The sequence below is a fragment of the Taurulus bubalis genome, assembly GCF_910589615.1.
Source record: "Taurulus bubalis genome assembly, chromosome: 5".
NCBI lineage: Eukaryota > Metazoa > Chordata > Actinopteri > Perciformes > Cottidae > Taurulus > Taurulus bubalis.
Genome location: NC_136593.1, coordinates 3,693,505 through 3,720,178, shown reverse-complemented (window position 1 = coordinate 3,720,178; position 26,674 = coordinate 3,693,505). Strand labels below are relative to the sequence as shown.

General features: G+C 42.8%; 4 protein-coding genes across 5 annotated transcripts; 3 read left to right on the top strand and 1 right to left on the bottom strand.

Annotated features, from left to right (window-relative positions):
• The first annotated feature begins 843 nt into the window (after positions 1 to 843).
• cyc1 (cytochrome c-1) lies at positions 844 to 5,143 on the top strand. The gene is made up of 7 exons (XM_079218335.1): positions 844 to 949; positions 2,699 to 2,889; positions 3,053 to 3,179; positions 3,274 to 3,431; positions 3,536 to 3,696; positions 4,109 to 4,209; positions 4,771 to 5,143. The coding sequence occupies exons 1-7, from the start codon at positions 869 to 871 to the stop codon at positions 4,873 to 4,875; spliced, it is 924 nt and encodes a 307-aa protein (XP_079074461.1). The 5' UTR covers positions 844 to 868; the 3' UTR covers positions 4,876 to 5,143.
• A 2,558-nt stretch (positions 5,144 to 7,701) lies between these two features.
• On the top strand, positions 7,702 to 10,475 carry LOC306736554 (homeobox protein ANF-1-like; the record flags this gene model as incomplete). The annotated part of the gene is made up of 5 exons (XM_079218200.1): positions 7,702 to 7,834; positions 8,581 to 8,588; positions 8,744 to 8,818; positions 8,993 to 9,094; positions 10,308 to 10,475. The coding sequence occupies 5 exons, from the start codon at positions 7,702 to 7,704 to the stop codon at positions 10,473 to 10,475; spliced, it is 486 nt and encodes a 161-aa protein (XP_079074326.1).
• Positions 10,476 to 12,109: 1,634 nt separating this feature from the next.
• Positions 12,110 to 24,424, top strand: ergic3 (ERGIC and golgi 3; the record flags this gene model as incomplete). Of its 2 annotated transcripts, XM_079218330.1 has the most annotated exons (14): positions 12,110 to 12,197; positions 13,482 to 13,552; positions 15,000 to 15,087; positions 15,885 to 16,004; positions 16,323 to 16,419; positions 16,648 to 16,813; positions 16,948 to 17,005; positions 19,044 to 19,058; positions 19,898 to 19,929; positions 20,024 to 20,120; positions 22,825 to 22,889; positions 23,432 to 23,568; positions 24,175 to 24,230; positions 24,304 to 24,424. In XM_079218330.1, 14 exons carry the CDS (start codon positions 12,110 to 12,112, stop codon positions 24,381 to 24,383), a joined length of 1,170 nt encoding a protein of 389 aa, XP_079074456.1. In that variant the 3' UTR covers positions 24,384 to 24,424. The 2 variants fall into 2 exon arrangements, with proteins under 2 accessions (XP_079074456.1, XP_079074455.1); XM_079218329.1 differs by lacking the exon at positions 19,044 to 19,058.
• Positions 20,446 to 22,167, bottom strand: romo1 (reactive oxygen species modulator 1). The gene is made up of 3 exons (XM_079218343.1): positions 22,051 to 22,167; positions 21,179 to 21,312; positions 20,446 to 20,713 (listed from the first exon to the last, which is right to left on the bottom strand). Exons 2-3 carry the CDS (start codon positions 21,310 to 21,312, stop codon positions 20,605 to 20,607), a joined length of 243 nt encoding a protein of 80 aa, XP_079074469.1. The 5' UTR covers positions 22,051 to 22,167; the 3' UTR covers positions 20,446 to 20,604.
• Positions 24,425 to 26,674: the final 2,250 nt, after the last annotated feature.

The following is a 26,674-nucleotide window of genomic DNA, read 5'->3' as shown; positions in this document are numbered from 1 at the left end:
TTCCGGTATGTCTGTGAGGGCTACCTTCAAAATAAGAGCACAAGACTCGACACTAAGCGGGCATTGAGGAACACTTAAAGAAAAATACAAACTGCATATAATTCAAGCTACATACTCATTTATCTCCAAAGACGAAGGGGAGCAAAACTATCCCAAATATTTCATCCTATGACAGACAGGTGTTGGTAATTTCCATATTTTGATCTACATTAAAACAATATGATTTAATGTGAGCGTTGGTTCACAAAGCTGTATGATGATGATTAGTGGTAATGATTAATCAGCTGCAGCCAAAGCTCGACATGCAGTGAGCTGAAAAATCCTCTGCTACGAAATGTACAAAATATTAAGGATGAAAAATAAAGTCCACCTGGATTATCAGTTTATCCTTTTTATTTTTCTGTTTTTAATAAGAGGCTCAGATGCTCTCATGTCATGAATATTATAACCAGCGAGATATGCTTTCTCTATATATATTCTATTTTAGATTCTAATAAGATTGTATTCACATAACTTCTTAAATACATAGGCTTATTTGGATGAGCACTGCTTGAGGGAGTCTAAGATCTAAGAATTGTGTTGTGGATATGACAATATAGAACTGCAACTATTTATTTTTTGTATCTACCCTCACGTAAAATCAAGTCAAATATTGTATTTAATATTTATTTATTTTACCAGAAAACCAGTATTTTTTTCCCATACATAATGGCAGTAATGTCACTACGGGGATTTATTCTGACAGTTGAGACTTGCGTGACAATGGCTCACTTCACGCAGGCCGTATTTATTTTGAAGGGCCGGGGCCGGAAAAAGCAACGCGTCAGTTCCGGGCCGCTTCTCCTTCAACCAAGGAACCGCAGAGAAGATGGCGGCGCTACGAGTCTCGGTGCTGGCGGGGAGTGGGAGAGCCCTCCTCTGCACGTCGAAAACCATCAAGACCCCCGTGGTAGGTGGACCGATGCGTGTCGAACCTCCTCCCGGGAACCGAGTGTGTTTAGAGGGGCTTTTCAGTAGAAACGGGCCGCTGTGTGGCGTCCTCCTGTCGGCCGGCTAACGTGCTGTCAGCGGGTTGAGGCAAGGTCACACTTGCTCCCACTCTTTTTACCGACTGGTGCCGACAACCGGGGCGCCGGTGAAGATGATATTCTGTCTCTCTTTAAACCCGGTGTGTGTCGTTAGTGGTTTGTAGTACATTTTCCGTTCATTATTCCGGTTTAAACGGGTAAAGTAGCCGAGCTGAGCGGCAAGCTAACGGGCGAGCGGCTCAAGGACTGAAAGGACTTCCGGTGCTCAAAACGGTCTTTGGACGTTTCTTGCTGCACCAGTTGAGGTGGAAACAGAGGGTGGTCGGCGTGATTATGTTGATTTTTTTTTTTAAAATATATTATAAGAGTTGTCTCAGGTTGATACTCTAAAAACTCAACGTCCAGACATAAGTGTAGCTTATTTGCTCCAGAAAATGGACGTTATATGATGTGCCAGTCCTGCTTTTAGGGCCCAAATCAGTGTATCTGTCTAATGTAATGATGTATGATGTAATGATGTAATGTAATGATGTGCATTGTTTTCGAGTTCCAAGTTAAAATGCGTTGTGGTTTTGTCAGACATCTTGAGGATAACCAGTGTTTTGTAAGATGAGGAAAGCAGCCTGTTTGACCTGGAAAATGATCTTCAGCAACTGTGTGTATTATTTTTTTTCCATCAATTGACCCAACGATGAACTGTGAATCGGCTCCTACTGGCTTTGGTGTCTCGTCCCTCATGCAGCGACTTCCCATCCATCTAAATAACCTCTAGTCCACTGTGTATCCTGACATTTTGGGACTTTCACATGGTGTCACTTCAACATTCAAGTCGTGTGTGTGTGTGTGTGTGTGTGTGTGTGTGTGTGTGTGTCCTGATACACGGGTGCTGTCATGTGATGCCTGTTACAGAAGTGAAGGGCAGTCTCATAAGTACAGACTATAAGGCCGTTACGATGAACTGCACTTTGCAAAGTATAGTACATAGTGTGTGTGTGTGTGTGAAGGCGCTGCATCATTTAATTGATAGGCAGTAAAATAATAAGGTACTATTTTGATCTTTTAATCATATTTCAAGTAATGCAATATCTCGTTGCAACCTCTAAGATGCGAAGGGTTTCTGCTTTTCTTTTGGGTGATGGTAATCTGAATATCTTTGTGTTCAGACTGGTGGTTATGGGACAAAACCAACAAGGTGAAGATGTGTCACTGGGCTTCCACACCTTGGGATTTTCTTCATTTTAAGGTTTTATAGACCCAAGAAATTAATCATTGGACTAATTGATGATGACAATAACTGTTAGGTGCAGCCCTGCTTGCTAAGAATGTCAACAGCTTCCAAAAATCATGTCAATATCTTTTCTTTTTTTTTTTTTAACGCACCAACTCAATGTTATGGTAAAAAGAGGTTATTGAAGACTGAAAGTCCTCAAGGTCAGGGCTGCTGACTCCTACATTATCAGTTTGGTCTGTCATTTCAGAAAATGGGAAAGGGACGCTCACGTTTGTGTTGCTAAAACCAGTGAATTATTTCCATTTTCTCTCAAAATTGGGTATTGATCAACTAATAGTTTCGACAACACGGAGTATGACGCCTTTTTAGCTGTTTTTAAACAATCACTGATTTTAAGAAGATGACCGAACTGGGATCTCGTGGTCTTGTTTTCTCGTAGGCCAAAATGTCCTTCGCCAGTTTGCCTCGGAGCAAGAAGGTTGCCCTGACGACGATGGGCGTGGTCACAGCCGGCGGCGCGGGGCTCGCCCTCATGCTGCACCAGTCCGTCAAAGCCTCCGACCTGGAGCTCCACCCGCCCGAGTATCCCTGGAGCCACGCTGGACCGCTGTCCTCGCTGGACCACGCTAGGTAGGACGGACGGGGACACACACACACACACACACACACACACACACACACACACCAATGTCCGCAATCCTCGAACACTCTTTTGTTTTTAAACATGGTTTTAAAGTCTGTGTTTTGACCCTTTTTAGTCTGACTTTGTCTTCCTGAACCGCTCTTTCTGCAGCATTCGCCGTGGTTACCAGGTGTATAAGCAGGTGTGTGCAGCCTGCCACAGCATGGAGTACCTGGCCTTCAGAAACCTGGTGGGAGTGTCGCACACAGAGGCCGAGGCCAAGATCATCGCCGAGGAGGTGAGGCTGAAAAACACTGAGGAGTACATGGTGGCGCGTCTGCGGTCATATTCTCTCTTTTCTTTTTGACACTCAAGCGGCCTCTTGTGTTCAGGTTGAGGTGGTGGACGGTCCCGACGAGAGCGGAGAGATGTTCACCCGGGCGGGGAAGCTGTCGGACTACTTCCCCAAGCCCTACCCCAACCCCGAGGCGGCCCGCAACGCCAACAACGGAGCCCTGCCGCCGGATCTCAGCTACATCGTCAACGCCAGGTAACTACCGGGGAGAGAAAAACCCACACGCGGTTGAGTCTGAAAGCCGTGAAATCATCCCTGAATCCACAAGTCCGAGGTGTTCACCTGCTCTCCCCCCTCAGACACGGAGGAGAGGACTACGTGTTCAGCCTGCTGACGGGGTACTGCGAGCCGCCGGCCGGCGTGGACGTGAGGGAGGGGCTCTACTACAACCCGTACTTCGCTGGCCAGGCCATCGGCATGGCTCCGCCCATCTACAACGAGGTGCTGGAGTACGACGACGGTGCGTTAAAGGAGCGCGTGACTCCACACAGTGATGATGGCAGAACTGAAAATGCATCGGCAGCAATATTTTGAGGGAGGGAGCTTTTCTCTCATCCCATGTCTTTGTCATATATTTGTGTGTATATATACAGATTATGTTTTCAGTTTGACCAAAGAAGGAAAAAACGACAACATACTGCAGATTATACTAATATATTAAAAGATGTTTTTGCTTCACTAGAAATACAGATTTTATTTTAAATATTAAATACACTAGATTAGAAAAAATAGACTTTTTATTTTCTTTTATTATTTATACATACATACGTTACACTCAATTGCTATTTGTTCGTAGAAATACTAGCTGTAACATCCACACCTCGGTGTCGTTGAGATAATTTCGCTGATGGTTGCTGTGTCTGTTGCCATAGGAACCCCTGCCACCATGAGCCAGGTCGCTAAAGACGTGTGCACGTTCCTGAGGTGGGCCGCCGAGCCCGAGCACGACCAACGCAAACGCATGGGCCTGAAGGTACGACGATGCCTTCGTTTGAGTACACATACCAGAAATACTACTTGTATTTGAATACTTTGAGGAGTTTACACATGGTCTTTTTTTTTTTTTCCAGAAACAGCCTTTTTTTATAATAAAAAAAAGCCGCAAAGTTTTTAAATGTTATAAGAAATTAGCTTGAATGCAATGCAGTCTAAACATTATTTTAGTCAATCCCACGATAGATTTGATGAGATTTGGGACTTTAAAACGGTTGTTTTTGTTTTTAAATGGAGTTCAGAACGATCCGTGCAGAGCTACGCTGACACATCAAAGACGGCAGGATTATTGTTTATATTATAGACGGTCTATGGGTTACATACACATGTTTATACAGAGTTTCTCTATCGTAGAGCCCTTGACGGCTACAAGTATATCTTTTTTTTTTCACCGTTTCTCATTAAACCTCGTCATGAGGGCTCCAGTCTGTCGCTCGTAGTCTGAACTAGTGGCAGCAGGCGGTCGACCAACCTGGCGCTCAATGGGTTAACCTCCTCCTCCTCCTCCTCCTCCTCCTCCTCCTCCTCCTCCTCCCCCCAGTTGCTGATGGGAGCCGCCATCGTCATCCCGCTGCTCTACTACATGAAGAGGCACCGGTGGTCCGTGATGAAGAGCAGGAAGATCGCCTACAGGCCTCCCAAGTAAACGGGGACTCGAACCCCCCCCGACCCGGGCCTAACACCGACCGGAGAGGGCCGCGATCAACGACCCCCACAACGCTCATACGGACACAACACAACACAACACAACTGACACGCACACATGCCTTTCTGAGAGGAGGTAGAGAAATGAGAATATATATGTTTATTTCTGAAGAAGGCCTGTTTTTAGTTGTTGGTCGTTATAGAACCAACCGTGTGCCAGATGTGACTCTGCATCTGGAATACTGTGGCGCACGCTTGTGTCGAGAGTTGTGGCGTTTTTTTGAACGCACCCTCCGCAAAGAAAAGTTTGTTTGTTTTTATCCGGCAGCAGTTCAGGTGCTCGACGGCTCGTTCCAAGACTCTTCGTTGCTCGGCGCTGTCGTCTCTGTAAGATCACCCGGGCGCCGAGAAAATGGTTGCATCATCCTGGGTGTGTGTAAGTCCATCCTCTGTCCTCAAGACGCCACTCGCTGGATGCAATGCAACCTCTGAACCTCTGTTTTACTGTACAAAATAAATTATCTTAAAGGAAACAGTGTGTGGCGTCTTTGTTTTTTTTTGTTTTTTTTTTAAAGCCGTCTCTTAAAATGTTCACGAAGCGTTTTTTATTGATTTCCACAAAGTTTGACTCGACAGCACAACGTTTACAATACATTGAACGTTTAATTTGAAAGATTAGCAAAGCTGTTCATTTATCCAGAAGTAAAAAAGTCGATGCGCCACAGAAACTAGTTCCTGAGATCCGCTGTTATGAAGAATTTAAACCCTTTCCCTCCTGTTCTTACGGCCAGGGAAAACCTGGAAGAGTCATGGAGTTTTAAAATGGTTATTTCCAGGCCTGGAAAAGTCCTTGAAACAAAAGCCCCAAAGTTTAGTAAAAGTCATGTAAATGTGTTATATTCATGTGTTCATGTCGTTCATTTACGCTGAGTTTGAAATAATGAATATGCTTTTAAAAGAGACTCAAAATATAAGCAGGCATACATACAGGCATCTATATAAATGTTTATTCTTTTAATCAAACTATTCTCATTCATTTGAGTCATTTAAGGTTTACTGTATGCTTTGTGTTCTCATTGTTAGTTTAAATACTACATTTACTCACTTTTTACTGTTTACACCCAGATTTCACTAAATGTTCATCATGGACATTTGGTTTAAAGTCATTGGTCAGAATGTGTATGAAACCTGATTAAGTACTTGTTTCCAATAAATTGAATAGCATCACTGTATATCACTATTATATTGTAGTCGCTAGAATGATTATTACAAGTTGGATCATAGAGTTGAGCTGCAGGTTTGAGAAAATGAAGTCCAAAAAGCCATTAATCTTCATAAAACTGACCGTATTTAAAATCTGCACAGTTGAATTATCGCATCCAAGTGAATTTAATGATGAAATGGCGGACAAAAACTAACTAATTATCATTGTGATTCATGCTCGGGTTTCTAGTTACAGAGTTAACGTGGAAACAGCCGCTCCGGCTCAGCCCAGGTGTTTGGGTCCAGAACCACAGGAGTGTAGGAGACCAGGTCCTTCATCTTGGTCCAGATGTTGAAGGTCAGGTTGCCCAGGTGTTTGGCCTCGTCTATCAGAGCTCCTGAGAGCAGCTGTGGATCCTCCAGCAGGGGGCGCTGCTGGACTCGTTCCACTGCAGCCTTGTAGTTGTTGAGGAATGAGACGTCTTCAGCTCCCAGCTAACTATAGTTTATATCACATTTTGGCTCTAAAATCCAGATAATACTCTCTCTCCTACTCCACTCGTCCTCCCATTCAAGCCGAGTTTCGACGGCTTCCCCTCCGGCCTGTAATCACCACATCCTTACATTCATCCTGCCTTTCATTGTGAGATAAATAAACAAGTGTGCGGCCGGTTTAAAGCTGCTCCGGGCCTTCATTAGGAGCTAATCTGGTCCTGAAAAGGTTCTCCTCCCTGCTGCTTCCACCTGCATTCAGGCGCTACGAGCCTCATCTGCATCACAACACACACCGATTAGGCTAATAGTGTTAGCGCTTCTCCCCGGATCACTGCTATTGCCGTCATTATCATTATTATTATTCTTATGATTAGATTAAAGCAGAGGGACGGACGTGCTTCTGTTCGCCGTGAAAACTAAACTGATTTTCTACTTTGGTAATTCAGAAGAAAAGGCTTTGTGTGTGTGTGTGTGTGTGTGTGTGTGTGTGTGTGTGTGTGTGTGTGTGTGTGTGTGTTTATTTTAATTTTTAAAGGCTTCTCATCCTAATCTCACATACACTCCAGACAGTGCTTCACATGAGGGAAAACACACACACACACACACACACAGTGTTTTCTTTTTGTCTCCTGCAAAAGTTTGCAAATTTTGCAGAGTTGTTGAGCTAATTAAACTAAAAATGTAAATACGCTGTCTCTGTGTCTCACACACACACACACACACACACACACACACACACACACACACACACACACACACACACACACACACAGAGATTAGCCGCTGTATGGAACCTCAGGGAATCTCATTCTCATGGAAAAACCACTTCTTCCTTCTAATTGGTGGCCAGTGTGTGAATCCTCCACTCCCATTCAAACCAGCAGCAGCGGCTTGTCCTCCTGCGGCTTCACGTGCGGCTCAGACCTAGAACCAGTTCACTCGACCCCTTCAGCCCATCGCAGGCCGCCGGTCCACAGCACAGAACCTGGAGAACGTGGAAGGTTTTAAACATCGGCTTATGGAACTGTTGTTTTGTTTCGGTGGTTGCCGGTTGGTTGGTGAGCACACCGGTGGGGAGGAGGAGGGCTGCTAATCGATCAGTTGGTCAGATCAATCGTTATCAATAGTCATGGCGTCTGTTTTGGCGTCCACTCCGGCTCCCGGGACGGCAGGAGGCAGGCCGGCGTTCTCCATCGAGAGGATTCTGGGCTTGGGGCTGGAGAGACCTGGAAGCTGCCTGAAGCTGCACCGGCCCTGGACAGGTGAGCCTTCACTGATTATATATATATATATATATATATATATATATATATATATATATATATATATATATTGATTATTCATCAAGTAAGATGATGATATTTGTGCTTTTACTGTGAAAAATTGAAATTGACCCATTTGTTCCTTTTTGTCTCGGCTCACACATTTATAATATTTAAGTGTGGAAGCACAGTTTATAAAGATAAATTATTATTGCAACGTCCATTTACTTTGACTTAAAAATATATGACGCAATGCACCACAATATCATGTACAATGATATCCTATTATAACTTTATGTTAAGATACAACTGGGATGTAATCTTCTCCTCATTTAAAAAGAGGCTCATAGTAAAAGTTGCTTTTCTAGAAATAAATCCTTTTATTTGTGTAGTTATAAGACTCCTGAGCTCAGTTTCCTTATTTATATTTTCCTTAATTGTCCTAAAATTGTTTTTTGTTTTCCCAATATTTCCCTTTGCCTGAAAATATCTTAAAATATAATTACTCTCTAGTTTCTCATTGATTGATCTCAGTATTGACTCACTAATCATGAAAAAGCGAACAAAAATTGTAAGAAAAATATATATATGCTTGACTCCTCCACGAGGGAAGTTATATTGTCTCATGTAATAAACTAAATTATAAAGATAGTGTTTAATGAAGCTCTCAATAGGTAATCGCTACAAAGAAATCATGTAAAATGTTCTAATTTTTATTTAGTACATAATAAATTGATCGCTGTCAGGCGGTCGAGTGAAATATTAACTCATTAAAATGTATTTTAATTGTGTTTGTATCCAGAGATCGGAGCCGAGGAGGAGAGCAGAGGGACGGGCTCTCAGCATCATCATCATCATCATCTTCAGCATCATCATCCTCATCCTCAGAGGCATCTTCATCATCCTCAGCAGCTGAACTCTTCCAGGCCGACATCAAATTGGTACATCGGACGCAGGCCGCGCACCGCCTTCACCAACAGCCAGGTAATCAATCAATTAATCAATCAACCAATTCACCAATCAATTAATCAATCAATAAATCAACCAATTAATGAATCAATTAATCAATCAATCAGTATGTCAAGGGAACACATTGATCCTATTTAAGGATTCTCTTTCATTCAGCACTGAGGTCAGTTGTCTCTCTCCGTCATGCAGGTGAATGTGTTGGAGACGGTGTTCCAGGTGAACTGTTATCCAGGGATCCAGCTGAGGGAGCAGCTGGCTGCCAGGCTCGACCTGGACGAGGACAGAATACAGGTGAGCGCCTCTAGAATACAGGTGAGCTCCACTAGAATACAGGTGAGCTCCACTAGAATACAGGTGAGCTCCTCTAGAATACAGGTGAGCTCCACTAGAATACAGGTGAGCTCCTCTAGAATACAGGTGAGCTCCTCTATAATACAGGTGAGCTCCTCTATAATACAGGTGAGCTCCACTAGAATACAGGTGAGCGCCACTAGAATACAGGTGAGCTCCACTAGAATACAGGTGAGCTCCTCTAGAATACAGGTGAGCTCCTCTAGAATACAGGTGAGCTCCTCTATAATACAGGTGAGCTCCACTAGAATACAGGTGAGCTCTAGAATACAGGTGAGCTCCACTAGAATACAGGTGAGCTCTACAAGAATACAGGTGAGCTCACTAGAATACAGGTGAGCGCCACTAGAATACAGGTGAGCTCTAGAATACAGGTGAGCGCCACTAGAATACAGGTGAGCTCTAGAATACAGGTGAGCGCCACTAGAATACAGGTGAGCGCCACTAGAATACAGGTGAGCGCCACTAGAATACAGGTGAGCGCCACTAGAATACAGGTGAGCTCCACTAGAATACAGGTGAGCCCCACTAGAAAACAGGTGAGCTCACTAGAATACAGGTGAGCTCCTCTAGAATACAGGTGAGCTCTACAAGAATACAGGTGAGCTCACTAGAATACAGGTGAGCTCCTCTAGAATACAGGTGAGCTCTACAAGAATACAGGTGAGCTCACTAGAATACAGGTGAGCGCCACTAGAATACAGGTGAGCTCTAGAATACAGGTGAGCGCCACTAGAATACAGGTGAGCTCTAGAATACAGGTGAGCTCACTAGAATACAGGTGAGCTCTAGAATACAGGTGAGCGCCACTAGAATACAGGTGAGCTCTAGAATACAGGTGAGCTCTAGAATACAGGTTAGCTCTAGAATACAGGTGAGCGCCACTAGAATACAGGTGAGCACTAGAATACAGGTGAGCTCTAGAATACAGGTGAGCGCCACTAGAATACAGGTGAGCTCTAGAATACAGGTGAGCTCTAGAATACAGGTGAGCTCTATAATACAGGTGAGCGCCACTAGAATACAGGTGAGCTCTAGAATACAGGTGAGCTCTAGAATACAGGTGAGCGCCACTAGAACAGCAGCTCTTTAATCTCTCTCTCTCTCTCTCTCCCTCTCCCTCTCTCTCTCTCTCTCTCTCTCTCTCCCTCAGATCTGGTTTCAGAACCGGCGGGCTAAATTGAGACGTTCCCTCCGAGAAACCCGCCTGCAGCTGGTTCAGACGGCCGTGGCTGACCTCGGGGTCAGAGGTCGAGTGAAGGCCGAGCGGGGTGACCAGCGGCTGGAGGAAGAGGAAGAGGAGGAAGAGGAGGAGGCGTGACACTGGTGAACTCTGAACCGTGGACGTGCATTCACCGCTTTCTACCAGCTTTGAAGATGTCGCCCAAAAACAAGACTGTGAAAAAACAAACGCTGACGAATCAAAGTCACAGTTTGCTTACAAGCCAACGCAGGATCTGATGTTTCCACGGAAACAGGAAGTCTGTCGTCCTGCAGATGAAACTGTGTCGTGAGGTCTGGTTCTGGATCAGTTCATAACGTCACGTGTCTCAACATGTGATCAGGTCTCTGTTCTCTAAACTGTACAAAGTCTAATTAAAACTATTAAAGTATCTGTCCCCTGCATGACTTCGCTATTTTTAGTTATTTACAAATTGACGTTTTTTAAGAGTGTTTTCAAAATAATTTTGTTGTTGTTGTATTTGTTGATTTAAAAAATAAACTTATTATTATAATAATATTTACATTTTCTGCTACTTTACACTTCTTCTCTGCATTTCAGAGGCAAATATTGGACTTACTCAACTTTTTCAGAAGAATATACTATAATATTCGAATTATTCTGTATTTGTTGATATTTTTCGATGCAATTCTCCACAGTGAATTATTTTACTTTTAGTATTTTAAATATATGTTGATGGTAATACCTTTCTACTTTTATTCAGTAAAACTTTTAATGCATAACTTTTTCTTGTAACAGAATATTTTCCACAGTGTGTGGTATTACTATGTTTACTAAAGTACAAGATATGAGTACTACTTTATCCACTGCGTTAAATACTGTATGCTTTATGTATTAGATTTGGTTTTGTTTCTCCTTCTTTTATATATATTTACTGGTGTATTTCTATTTTTTATTTCGTCAAAAACATTTTTTCAAATATATAGTAAAAATATACTTTGAAAAGTGAAAGTCCTCATCATGAAGAATGGCCCATTTCAGAATAACATGTATTATAATATTTGATTTATTCTGTATTATTTAAAACAAGTAAAAATACACACAAAATATAAATAAAAGATTGTATATATATATTTTGTTGCATATTTTGATTTTGTATTTTCTCAACAAAATAAATATTATTTCAGAATAATATATATTATAATATTTGAATTATTTAAATAAATACACAAAAAATATATATAAAAGATGATATATATTTATATGTATTCTGATGTGTATTTTAATTTGATATTTTCTCTAAAAAATAAATAAAAAAATAAATATATAATCAAAATATACTTACTCATAAGTAAACGTACTCATAATGAAGAATGGCCCATTGAGGAATAATATACATATATAATTATATAATTGGAATTGTTCTGTATTATTTTATTATATTATTCAATACCATTCTCCACAGTGGATTCTTTTACTTTTGGTATGTTAAGCATATTTTGATGATGAACTACTTTTAGTTCAGTAAAACTTTTAACGCATGAATTTAGGTTTTTTTTATATATTTTTTTTTTGTGTATCTTCATTATTTATTTGATCAAAAAAGAAAAGAAGAAAAAAGGGCTGAATTACGCGGCCGGCGCTGATTGGCTGCGCCGTGCCCTCGTGCGTGTCCCGGAAGTAGAAGCGCAGGACCCGATGTGTGTCTGGAGTGCAGGAATCCGTCGGTAACGGTTGTTGTCAGCGGCGGGTTCTCAACATTTTGGGGGAAAATGGACACGTTGAATAAACTGAAACAGTTTGACGCGTATCCCAAAACTCTGGAGGACTTCCGCGTGAAGACGTGGGGAGGAGCGACCGGTGAGCGGCGTCTTTTACCCGGGGAGTAGGGGCCGTTCAGCGGCTGTTAGCTACGGCGGCGGCGGCTGGACCGCGGCTCCTGCAGGATTAATCCCACATTATCACATGCTATCACTTATTATCACTTATCATCACTTATTATCACGTATCGGAAGCACGTCTGACGTCATGCGTGTTGTTTCTAACGCCGTGTGGTGCGTTCAATGGTTGTAGCTCAACAGCAGAGCCGCATACCAGCTAATTATTTACATAAAATAAAACATGCAAATGTAGACCAAATATAGACATAACCTGGTGTTTTTGAAAGAAACTTATCGTGATGTCAACTTGTTTTCTGGTATTTTTACTGTGTATTTCCTGGACACGTTAATACCAGCGGTGTGTCAAGCTTTAGCCCTTTTAACATTACTGTGTTAAAATGTACCTTTACTCAAGTACTGTACTTGATTGTAGTGTTTTATTACATACTTTAACTATTCATATTGTTTGCTACTTTATAAGCTGGTTGCTGGTTATTGTGCAGATTAAAAATGGAAACATATATAATGAACACATACATAATGGATCATAATTACCGGTTTAGATGAAGCTTTATTGATCCTCATGTTCATAACTTTTACTTTTAAAGTAATTTAAAAGGAGCTCAACCTTTTTTCTTATATTACAGACAATGTGATGAAATAACTTAATGATAATCACCATTTAAATTAAGCTCATTCACCGTTGTTTTATTTTCAGGAACAAATTACTTCTTTTTTTCTCAGAGGAATCATGAAATATGTTGTCGGCTAATTCTGGTTTCATAAGAACATGAAAAGTTATTGAGAAACAAACCGGTTTGGACTTTTGTAGCGTAACTTATTGAAGTATTAATTAAGTAAACCAGCAGCTGCATGAAAGAAGACCGGCAGTTAATTTACAGAAAGAGCGGGAAAACATTTTCTCATTTAAATAATTACTTTTGTCACTGACATAAAAAACAATGTCGCTTAATCGATAAAGAAAATAATGAACCTCTCCCAGAACATCTTGAGTTAATTAATTAGTGACTGTGATTATTAGCAATAATATTTAAAATAACATTAATGAATGAATGAATTGGCAGTTTGATTCTCTGGGGTCTTGACCTCCAGATGAAAACGTTTTATGGTCCTCACCTAATTGAACATAAAACATCCGGATGATGTCATAGAGGGAAGAAAGTATCGCAATGCATGTTTTTATTTGTCTTTTTACACTGTGAGCACACACACACACTCACACACTTCCTCTGTGTCTCTGCAGTGACCGTCATCAGCGGCGTCATCATGCTGATCCTGTTCGTCTCAGAGCTGCAGTACTACCTCACCAAAGAGGTGAGTCCACGTCCTCGACGCCGGGAGGCGTCCCAAGTCAAATATTACATTTTGACGTCGTGGCACAAAACAGGTCGTGCCGGTCGTGCCGGTCGCAGGTCTGAATCCCGGTACGTCGCCTCCGGGAGGGAGCCGTGCCTTGAACTGTTCAGAGGCGACGACGTGAACTCGAGGCTCCCGAGCTTTCGGCTGTTTAACGCGGTCTTCCTCAGCAGGCGGAGACGTCCACGGAGCTTTAAAGTCACAAATGTGTCCAGAAAAACTCCAAATGTCGTCGGAAACTATTTCCAAAGTCCAGAATGTATTCATTCATTTTGAAAAGACGCAGATCAGTACATTATAATGTGATTACCGTAAAAGTCGGGTTACAAGCCGCTACTACCTTCGGTCAGTGTCCCCCGTTAGCGCCCCGCTGTAGCCAGCTAGCGCTCCGCTAGTTCCCCGCTAGCCCCCCGACAACCACAGAAGGTAGCGGGGCCATCCCCGGCTCGACACCCGACTTGGGCAGAGGGGATGCGGGCAGTAGCAGCAGCAGCGCTAGCAGCAGCAGCGTTAGCAGCAGCAGCAGGGAGCTAGCAGCAGCGCTAGCAGCAGCAGCGCTAGCTTGCTACAGCGGGGACACTGACCGGAGGTAGGAGCGGCTTGTAACCCGACTTGTGCGGTATTATAATTAAGGCAAGTTGTGGTTAACGTGAACCGACTTTCTGTCGTCAAGGAAACGCTTCCTGTCGGACCGGTCCGATCACAAACCGTGAGCAGTTCCCCCCCAGAGCCTTTTTAAAAAAACAGTTTTCCAGAAAAAAAGTCAAAGATCCTGTAAAGTCTTTATCTTGTCCTGGAAAAGTATTTCATCATTCTACCTTTTTCAGAGCTTCCCCCCAAAAAACGGACATCTTCACCACCTGAGTGCGCTGACATGTCCAGAATCAAATAAAACTTTATGGACCAAAGTATTACGAACATCTCGGCCCGGATGACGACAACTTAAGTGGTCGAGACTCTAATATTCTAGGACCCATTTGTCATAATTTCTAAGTATGTAAGAGATAATTTTGTGGATAAATTATAGACCGCACGTCTTTTTAAATTGGACTTAAACGTAGAGAAATACGACCTCTCATCGCTGGAAAAGGTCCTGAACGCTGAAGGAAACAGACTTCAACATGCTGAAGACTCAGAGCTGTGAAATCAACACTGATCTTCATCACCACGACGTTGTTGACCTTTTTTTAAACTCACAACATTTAGAAGTATTGTGTTTTAAATATTCGTCAGATGCGTTAACCAGCGCTGAACGTCTTCTGTTCCATGGACTGAATGTTGTGTAGTGCCGGTGTGTTTGGGGTTGGATCCCATAACGATGTGTGTATTATTATTATTATTATTATTATTATTATTATTATTATTATTATTATTATTATTATTATTATTCTCCTCCTCCTCTCAGGTTCACCCAGAGCTTTACGTCGACACGTCGCGAGGAGACAAGCTGAAGATCAACATCGACGTCCTTTTCCCCCACATGCCCTGCGCCTGTGAGTAGCAGACCCCGTTTGTGACGCTGCATGTTGCCCACAACCGAGCCTGTCTCTCTCTCTCTCGCTCTCTCTCTCATCTCTCTGTCTCTCTCTCTCTCGTCTCTCTCTCTCATCTCTCTCTCTCTCTCTCTCTCGCTCCGTCTCTCTCTCTCTCCGTCTCGCTTCGTCTCTCTCCGTCTCTCTCTCTCTTTGTCTCTCGCTCCGTCTCTCTCTCTCTCTCCGTCTCGCTTCGTCTCTCTCCGTCTCTCTCTCTCTTTGTCTCTCTCTCATCTCTCTCTCTCTCTCTCTCTCTCTCTCTCGCTCCGTCTCTCTCTCTCTCCGTCTCGCTTTGTCTCTCTCTCGCTTTGTCTCTCTCTCTCTCCGTCTCTCTCTCTCTCTCCGTCTCGCTTTGTCTCTCTCTCGCTTTGTCTCTCTCTCTCTCCGTCTCTCTCTCTCTCTCCGTCTCGCTTTGTCTCTCTCTCGCTTTGTCTCTCTCTCTCTCCGTCTCTCTCTCTCTCTCCGTCTCGCTTTGTCTCTCTCTCGCTTTGTCTCTCTCTCTCTCCGTCTCTCTCTCTCTCTCCGTCTCGCTTTGTCTCTCTCTCGCTTTGTCTCTCTCTCGCTTTGTCTCTCTCTCGCTCCGTCTCTCTCTCTCCGTCTCTCTCTCTCTCGCTCCGTCTCGCTCTCTCTCTCTGTCTCTCCCTCCCTCCTCACAGCATCAGTGATGTTCCAGCATTTTGTCTCTCTCTCTCTCTCTCTCTCTCTCTCTCTCCGTCTCGCTTTGTCTCTCTCTCTCTGTCTCTCTCTCCCCCCTTCAGACCTCAGCATAGATGCGATGGACGTGGCCGGTGAGCAGCAGCTGGACGTCGAGCACAACCTGTTCAAGCAGCGTCTGGACAAAGACCTGAAGGCCGTCACGCAGGAGGCCGACAAGCACGGTAGAGCGTCGCCTGAGCCTATCAGTAGTAGTATTAGTATTATTATTAGTATTATTAGTATTATTATTTTAAGTGTGAACGACGGAGAATGTAAACACAACGAGGCGGACGAGTCGTCGTTATGACCTTTGATAGCAAACGCCTTTTTCTTTTAAGACGTGTAAACGCTTCACTAGAGATGTTTTTACCGACACATTTCATAGAACAACTAATTGCTGCAGCAATTCAATGCATTTCATCCATGAGCTCATATTTATACGACGATGACGATGATGATGATGATGATGATGATGATGACGATGACGTTTCCGTGTGTAGACCTCGGGATGGCGGACGACGGGGAAGTGTTCGACCCCAGTTCACTGGACCCGAACAGATGTGAGAGCTGCTACGGAGCCGAGACCGAAGACCTCAAGTAAGAGAGAGACACACACACACACACACACACACACACACACACACACACACACACACACACACACACACAATGGGAAGGGTTTTATCATTTAGACCCAAACTCTGCTTAAAATTTGTGTTTTTTTTTTTCTGTCACCTTGTTACTCACGTGTGTGTGTGTGTGTGTGTGTGTGTGTGTGTGTGTGTGTGTGTGTGTGTGTGTGTGTGTGTGTGTGTGTGTGTGTAGATGCTGTAACACCTGTGATGACGTGCGGGAGGCGTACCGGCGGCGCGGCTGGGCGTTCAAGAACGCGGACACCATCGAGCAGTGCAAGAGGGAGGGCTTCTCCCAGAAGATGCAGGAGCAGAAGAACGAAGGCTGCCAGGTGTACGGCTTCCTGGAGGTCAACAAGGTCACACCAGTCTTCCTCCTCTTCTTCCTCCTCCTTTGGGGGTTACTGGTCGTCAAAGATGTCCAGGACAACATGTGGACGTTTGAGGAAGATTTTTATTTGTATTCACTCTCTTCCTCCTCTTGGGGTCTCAGGTGGCGGGAAACTTCCACTTCGCTCCAGGAAAAAGTTTCCAGCAGTCTCACGTCCACGGTAAGAGCTGCTGCCCGTCCCGCCTCCTCTTAATGTATATATTATATTTAGAAATATATATATATATTTTCAAATATATATTTTCATATATATATTTTTTTCAAATATATATTATATATTATATATATATATATTTTTTTTTTTCAAATATATTGTATATATATATATTTTCAAATATATATTTTCATATATATTTTTTTTCTTTTCTTCATATATATATATATATATATATATATAAAAATATATATATATATATATATATATATATATAAAATATATTTTCAAATATATTATGTATATATATTTATTCAAAAATATTATGTATATATATTTATTCAAAAATAGAACCATTCAAAGGTTTGTGAACACCCTGCTATTTGTTCTGATTAAAGTTCTTCACTTTCTACACGTTGACCTTTTTTTAAACCTTTTAAAAAAACACAGATTTTAGAGACCGGCTTGGGTTTAAGACCTAAATCACGTACAAAAATAATATTTCAGTCTTCGTCTGTGCCTCCTTTTTTTTTCCCACACAAGAAACTGGGCCTGAGGTCGGGTTCTTTCAGTTAAATTTATAAAATACCAAAATTGTCAGATTCCTTTCTCACTTTCTTTATTCCAAGTGAATATTTTCAAACCGGGGCTCTGGTCAGGATGTCGGTGAACGATTGAAGGGTCTATTTTAAGCCTTCTATAGATTTATTTATTTATGAACTATGGTTTACATCATTGTGTTGTAAAGAATACAATATCATGAACTAACAACCGTTCATCTTTTATAGAGAAATGATCTCATGTGTTTTGCATCAGCTGATCGACCCTTTTTATTTTATTTTATTTTATTCTATTTGGGACAAATATCAGCCGAAAAAAAGGGTTGTTCAGAAACGCTTGACTGCTTTCCTCTCGTCTGTGTTCCCTCCTCCAGTCGTTACTCATCCACCCACCAGTCATTCAGTCATTCATTCATTCATCACAATCAGGTCTGATGTCACGTCGAGGTCCTCGATCAGTTAATCAATCGATCGGTCGGCGTGGTTTCCGTTTGTGCCCTAAAAACAAAAGACATCTTTACATTCCAGAACATGAAGATGTCAAATTTAAAGCTTCTACATGAATGTGAAAAGGTTTTTGGAGCAGATTAAGTCTAAGGTCAAGTCTCAGGCGTCGATACTCGAGCCCCAAATGACCAGAATGGAGACTTGCGTTGCTGCCCTCAGTCGAGTTCCACTGATGAACGCTTTCTAACCCAAATGCATCAGAGGAAAATCATGTGACCGGTTTGAAGTGATTTTGAGTGAAAAAGCCTCATTTACAGAGACGCTCTCTGACTCGACACTGAAACCAGAATGATGGAAAGTTCTTCGGCAGAAGCTTCTTCATGCAAAGAACATTTCCACCGATCCATCTCTCCTCTGCACGCTTCTCCTCTCCATTTCTCTCCATCCTTTCGGCTGCCGTTGTGTTTCAGTTCCGGTCTTTTGTTATTAATATCTTGACTTGATCGTCTCGATAAGTTCCCCTCATCTGCACATTAAAACAAATAAATCTTCTCCAAATGGAGAAATTGAGAAGTTTGAGACGTCTCCAGGTAGATTTCTACCTCTGAACTAATCTGGTTGAATGAATTATATTGATTTTAAATTGGCGGGAATCACGGATTTGACCGTAAACTGAATAAATCCTCATTCTGGTCCCAGAAAGTCCCTTCATGTCGTCTCAGGACTGACCTTAATGTGTTAGGGGCTGCACCACCCTGACACCCTGGAAGTAAGTCAAAAAATAATTAAAATAAGCTTTTTCTTTGCCACAGAATAAAACCGTAAAACCTGTAAATCGTAGTTTTTAATACTTTTGAAAACCAAATCGATGTGAGCAGAAACGAGTTTCAAAAGCCGCGTCCTCGTGCGCCTCTGGTTGATTTGTAAAAAATCTGATATATAAATATAGGAGTTGTGCAGCCCCTCTCACACATGCACATAACGTGGTTTGTTGTCTACCTGCATCGTTTAGTGACTCTTCTCTCTTCTTTCTGCAGTGCACGCTGTGGAAAGTAAGTCATCTTTATTTTGCCGTTTTCTCCTTAAACCGTATAAATACCCAGAAACGCCTTTTACTGTCCGTCACCTGCTGGCGGCGCTGGAAGCTAGTTCTGTAATGGGAAGTGGGAATGACTACTTTTACAAACAATGGATTTAAGTATATGATGATCCATTTTACAGTGATGGGGAACAAATCCACTTTGTCTCCTCCGAGGAAGCAATTTTTTTTTTTACGTTTTATCCTGACGAAACTGAAAATCAGCTTTTTTTTTTACTCTTAAACTTCCTTTGTTGTGTATTTTCAATATTTTACAAACATGATGAAGCTGCTGTAATGTTGAGCGTTGAATCCTCCTTAGCAGACCAGCGGAAGGGCACGCTAACCCACCGCCTGGAAGTCTCATCAAATCTGATCTCCTAGAATTTGAGTTCTTTTGGGCAGTTTTCTAGGATTTAGTTTGGTCGGGTTTGTTCCGTGTGACGCTGCAGGGAGGTCAAAGGTCAGAGCCCCGGCACCCAGAGACCAGCGGGTGCTTTTCATGACGCTAACTCCGGCTTCCTCGCGTCCACTTTCCTCCCGTTGGGCTCCTCCCACCTCGCCAGGAGGAAGGAAGCGCGTTAGCGTCATGGAAAGCCTCCAGCCACTAACTCCAACATGAACTTGCGTGTGACTGTCGGCTTCAGCTTTACTCGCCGTCTTCCATCTACACATTAAAGGCAGAAATCAATCAGCAAACGGATCAATAACTCACATTTCTGACCGATCTGTAACACTTCTCCTTCTTTTACTAAACGTGTATTTGAGGTTTCGAACGCGTTAAGTGACCCGACATGTTTTCTGTGTTTGCAGTTCACGACCTGCAGAGCTTCGGCCTCGACAACGTGAGTATTTCCTGTTTCTTTCTTTGCTCATTTATTAAATATGTCGTGCTTCGACTTCAGAATACTTGACTGTCGGGTTGCGTTCCTCCTGCAGATCAACATGACCCATCTGATAAAGCACCTGTCGTTCGGTAAAGATTACCCCGGCCTCGTGAACCCTCTGGACGAGACGGACGTCACGGCGCCGCAAGGTCGGTCTCAGCTTCTTATTTCTTTTGGTTTTCTATATATATATTTATGTCAAGCTGGAGGGAAAAATATCACAAGGAGCTGCAGTTCAGCACCAAAGTGTAGTCGTTAAAAATATATATAATGAATCAACCTGCTTTCCGTCGGGTCGGTTCTTAGTTCTTTAGTTAGTTGACGTATCTTATATACGCCGTATTTTTTTTAAATAAAGCAAGACATTTGGGAATAATTATTCTGGTTTGACTCGACCGGTTTCCACATTTACATTAAATTTGAGGTTTTTCTTGGCAACTTCACAAATGCGACAACACATCCACCCCGTGAGCCTTTTTTGACGGATCTGGACAACATTTATTGACAAAAACTAGACGGTCGGTCGAGAGCGTGCCGGCGTCCTGCGGACGGAGCGCCGCAGCCGCGGTGGAAGTCACTGGAAAAGTCCCATTAGCCGCGTCACTGTGCGGAGGAGGCGGGGCCTCGTGCTCCTCAGCAGCGGATGCCCATCCCGATGGACATGAAGGTGCCGAACGTCCCCCCGCTCTGCATCATGGTCTTCCCGACGCCGCCCATCAGCTCCCGGCCGCGCATGCCGACCCTTCAGGCAGAGGAGACCGTTTTAGTTGTTTTACCTCATTGTATAGCGATATGTTTATGTTCATGTCAGCCTGGTTTCCTCTTTGCCTGCAAAGCTCTCGTTTTAAAAAAAACCTTAGATGTGGACTAATTACTCTTAATTTCCTTCATTATAGCACTTAATCAAGTACTTTTAGTGCTGCTGTGAAGACTGGCAGGTTCACCGTAATGTAACACTAATAAAAGTAAATTGAGGCAAAGAGCAGTTTCTTATTTGGCAGAAAATGTAGAATAATTTAACCGCCACTTTCCAAAGTGAGCTGACAATTTAAAGCAAATGGGTTAAAATGACATTGGTTATTAAAAATGTCAATATTGGGAATGCAAGAACTGGATCCTGGGGTTTTTCACCGGGCAGGTGTGCCACTTGTAAAGTACTAGTCTTCATAGAAAACCCCAAGACAGAACATTTTGGCTGCAGACTCACCTGAGACAGGAGAAGGTGCCAAACATGGCGCCAGCGGCCATCCCCACGGCAAAGCCCATCATGAAGCCCATCTTGACCCGGTCGAAGCAGCTGGGCTGGGTCTGTCCTCCGTACGAGCCGACAGACACGGGCATCTGGAACCGGAGAAGACCGCATGAGACAGAAGTGACACAGTTTTGGGGTCTGCATCAACAGGTCCCTGAAGGTGGCCAAACTGGAAATGCTGAGCAAGACCACTTCCGTGGTCTCCAGTCTGCCTCAGCACCCAGTCACGTGTCTGACAATGTGGTTATTGCTATAAAACATATGGCGCAGAAGCAACGACCTGAATATTGAGTCTATCCTGTGCAGAACTTAAGAGAAGCAGTGACGTAATGGTGCTTCAGGAGACGGACAAAAAGTCGGACATTTGACCTTTGTATTAAACTACCTTACGAGTCTGCCGTTCACCGAGCTGGCGATCCAAAACACCCACTGACGTTTACTTAACTAAATACATGTGGTAGTTAAGCTGCTAGTTGGTGATTAACTTAGCGTTTCGGGTCTAGTTAGTCTGTTATTGCGTGAGCCAGCGAGCTAGGCTAAACATTAGCACAGATGTGTAGTTAAACGTGAATTAATAAAATAACCCAAATGTTTGTTTCACTGTGTTCTTTAAACGGTAACTTTAATAATATCGCGCGATAGTTCATAATAATTATGTCAGCAATCCAGTCGTTAAGCGACCCGGATAGTTTGTTGCGCTAGCTTAGCACGCTAACTAGTAAGCTAACGCTGCGTGACGTCATGTTGCGGCCTTAATGGATCAAAACGGCGTGTTTGTTTCTTTTGATCAATGCATGCTGGGAAATGTCCCCGGAAGTCGAGCTTACCTTGAACTGTGTTTGAGTTTTTTTTTTTTAAATAAATTTGGTTTCTGGTTCCTAATGTTCTGTAGTTCAGAGCTCAGCTGCGTTTAAATGTCTTTCTAGCAAACCTCCATAACCGGATAGAGGAAGGAGAGAAAGATGGAAGAGGGAGAAAAAGATGGAGGAGGCGGAGGAAAGGAGAGACGTGAAAATAAAACAGCGCCCTCACGTGGTTCATTCTGTTACTGCTGGCGATTAGTTTGAAGTTATTAAAAGTCCTGAATTCAAAGTGTTGCTTATTTTAAAAAGTATTTCTACTTTTACTTATGTACAACATATTTTATTAAATATGTTGTACATATTTAATAAAATATGTGCAACATATTTTATTAAATATGTTTTGCATTTTAATATTTAATATTGCTTTACTTGTAACAAAACAAGTTTATTTTGCGGGGTTAATACATTAATAAAATATTATCTATCTATACCAGACTATAGAAATAATCCATTTGTTAAATAGTTTATTTGTAAAGTACAGAGACACGTTGCATGTCTTTTTATCCCGATGTTGTAATAATAATAATAATAATAATAATAATACTATTTGCAAACTGTATATATGCTGCAAATAGTATTATTAATCCTTTTATGTTCTGGACTGATAATTGGTCTATGTTTGACAGCAGCCACCAGTCTAATGTCATAATACCATAAACAACCATGTTTTAACAATCTCTCTCTCCCCCCCTCTCTCTGTCTCCCCCTCTCTTTCTTTCCCCCTCTCTCCCCCCGCAGCATCAATGATGTACCAGTATTTTGTGAAAATCGTTCCTACCATCTACGTAAAAACCGACGGAGAGGTGAGTTTGAAGCTCCTCTTTCACGTCGATCCTTACGACGCTTCTTTGCATTTAATAGTTTTATGAAAGCGTTGCGTTGTCCATCGTCAACATCGTCTTTTAGTTGGCTCTTAAATCAGGGTTCTTACGGTCATGGATTATTAAAATGGTTATTTCCAGGCCTGAAAAAGTCCTTGAAAAAATTAAAATCTCAAAAGTTTAGTAAAAGTCATGTAAATGTGTTATATTCATGTGTTCATGACGTTCATGTACGCTGAGTTTGAAATAATGAATATGCTTTTAAAAGAAAGACTCAAAATATAAGCAGGCATCCATACAGGCATCTATATAAATGTTTATTCTTTTAATCAAACTATTGTCTCATTCATTTGTGTCATTTAAGGTTTACTGTATGCTTTGTGTTCTCATTGTTAGTTTAAATACTACATTTACTCACTTTGTACTGTTTACACCCAGATTTCACTAAATGTTTAAAGTCATGAACCCATTGGTCAGAATGTGTGTGAACCCTGGTAAATATTCCCGTCTCTATTTGTCCGCAGGTGGTGAAGACGAACCAGTTCTCGGTCACCAGACACGAGAAGGTGGCCAACGGGCTGATCGGGGACCAGGGGCTGCCGGGCGTGTTTGTCCTGTACGAGCTGTCGCCCATGATGGTGAAGTTCACCGAGAAACACAGGTGGAGACGCAGAGCAGACTCCGTTAGCTCCTCGTGGGGCAGGAATTGGGAAAACTGTCTCTTGACTGTGGTCGAGATTTGTTTAGAACTTCCAAAATATTGAAATTGAGTATCGGCGCTATAATGAAAATAATAATAAACTTTTGCTTTTTTAAATAAAAGGTTACAAGATAGAAATGGCTGACAAACGCATATAAATAAAAAGGATTTAAAGTAGTTATACAACATGTTTGAACCTATTTGAAATGATACAAGACGGGTTTATTTAATACATCAGTGTCCGATTCACATGGATTTAGTTAAGATTTTGGAACAAAGCTGCCACTAAATTAATAGATAAAAAGATTAGATAGAAGAAAAGTGGTAAACAAAAAAATATATATAAAATATTGTAAATTTAATTACTTTGAAGCGATTTTGAGTAAAAAAAAACACTATAACATCATCCTGTTTGACTCTGAAATTCTAATTATGACGTCATTCTTCTTCTGAACGCAGATGTACAAAAAAAAAATGAAGCCGTACATTTACATTTGTCGCACGGCAATAAAAAGATAAATGTTCTTCAAACTGTTGTCGCCTAACGAATGTCCTCTCTCTGTTCAGATCGTTTACACACTTCTTAACGGGAGTCTGTGCCATCATTGGAGGCGTGTTTACAGGTGAGTGGTTGTGTCACATGATGACATGTTGGGGATGAAGATGACTTTAAATCTGACTCTCCTCCTCCTGCAGTCGCCGGTCTGATCGACTCGCTCATCTACCACTCGGCTCGGGTCATCCAGAAGAAGATAGAGCTGGGCAAGGCGTCCTAACGGAAGCCTGACCTTTGACCTTTGACCCCCGACCCGCCCGCCGGCCTGCACGGTGCCAAGCAGACCGAGACACAAGACGGAAAGCAGAGGGACAGACGGAGGGAGGTTTTAAATCAGCCATGTTCCTTTAACTCATCTCTCACTTCTGGAAAAATCTCTGGAGATTAACCTTTTTTTTTTTTTTTGTGCTCTCCGCTGTTTTAATTTCGATGCCGACGGGTTCAGAATCAACTCTTTTTCTTCTTCTTGTGATTGAACTCGAGCAGAGAGGAGGAAGCCTCGTCCGCCTCGTCCGCCTCCAGAAGCTTCTGTGTGTGTGTGGGATTCACTTCCTGTCCATTTCCTGTTTACTTCCTGTTCACTTCCTGCTCCGACCGCCGCACTGAATCTTTGAGATGAGGCGCCTTTTTTAAACGGACTACGTCTCCCACAGTCATGTGACCGGGGCGGCTTGATGATGATGATGATGACGAAGAAGAAGTTTGAACTCGCAAAAGCTTTCATGGAGAAGTTCATTCATGTTTTCTCCTTCTTTTTTTTGTCAACGAATCCCATGAAGTAACAAACGACCAACGCGCTCACCGGTGTTGTCTTTGTTTCCTCACATCTTCCTCATCCTGTCGTCCAGAAAGAAAACGTATTGAAAACACATCAAGCAGCTTCACCGGAGCACTGAGCGACCCTCCCTTCATCACACACACACACACACACACACACACACACACACACACACACACACACACACACACACACACACACACACACACACCGTCCTGCTGCCACAAATACTCCACGCCACACCTGGATTCATCCGCCGCTGAAAATAGTCCCCAGCAAATGAATTATTTATTGAAAGATCAGCCTCCAGTGAGCTGTCCTGTTGTTGTTGTTGTCTTTTCATGGGATTTGTTGACAAAGCAAAAACATACAGAATATCTCCGCACACACTTTAAACAAGTTAAATACAATAACATTAAATTATGATTCGTATCAGATTCTATTTAAACAAAAATAACTTGAATAAATAACGACACTACGTTTATGAATGAATGAATTATGAGTTTATGAATGAATGAGTTTATGACTTTCCTGGTGATCAGACTTGACCTCAGTATTCCGTCTGATCACGTTACTGATTGAAGGCGGACTAACGTCCTCTTCAGCTGAAGGCTCGGTGAAAAATAAAACCACAAAGCTGGAGTCAAATCTAATATCTCGTGAAAACGTTCTTCTTTTATTCCCACTTTATAAAATAAATAACGTCCCTTCTTTCTCGACGTGTTCGGATGACGTCGATGTTTTTCTTGCTTTTGTGCCAATTTTGTTCCAACGGAGCTCGAAGCCGCATCTGTTTTGAATTGCAGAAAAAAGAAAGCAAGGCGTGTGGCTCCGCCGCAGTCTGCTTTTCTTAAAAGTCTTGCTTTCGAAAGTCTTGCTTTCCCTTAAAGAGAGAGAATAATCAGAAGTTATGACCCCGTGAACGTGTGAACGGAGCCGAAGCCTTTCAGGCGAGGCCAAATCAAATGAGCCGCAGCCAAAATGTGCAGCACGTGTCTCAGTTTATATATTTTTTTAAGGGGGGTTTGAACTATAAATACGAGTCGAGACCACAAGAATCTCAGCAGCTTCCTGTGACTCCTCAGACCGGCCCTCTGTCCGCATCACCTGCAGAGTTTAATGGACGCTCGGTGATTTAAGAGTCCAGGCTCTGGTCCGCACTCCCTTCAACTCTCTTTGTGACTTTTACTTTTTGTTTGTTTTGTATTCAGGAGTGTAAATATTGTACAGACACGCCCACACTGCCTCAGAAACACTACCCGATCCCACCACGCCGAGCGCAGCACCGAGTCTCAGACTTCAGTAGACGAGATTATTACCCGGAAAAGTCGGGTTATAAGCCGCTACTACCTTTCGGTGGTTGTCCCCGCTGTAGCCAGCTAGCGCCGCTGCTATCTCCCCGCTAGCTCAGACTCGGGCGTCGAGCGGGGGCTGGTCCCGCTCCCTTCAGTGGCTAGCTGGGTACAGCAGGGAGCTAGCAGAAGTGCTAGCTGGCTACAGCAGGGAGCTAGCGCTGTTGCTGGCTCCGCGCTAGCTGGCTACAGAAGGAAGCTAGCAGCAAGGCTAGCTCCCTGCTGTAGCCAGCTAGCAGCAGCACTAGCTGGCTACATCAGGGAGCTAGCAGACGCGTTAGCTCCCTTCTGTAGCCAGCCAGCGTTGCGGCTAGCTGGCTACAGCAGGGAGCTAGCAGAAGCGTTAGCTCCCCTCTGTAGCCAGCTAGCGCTGCTGCTAGC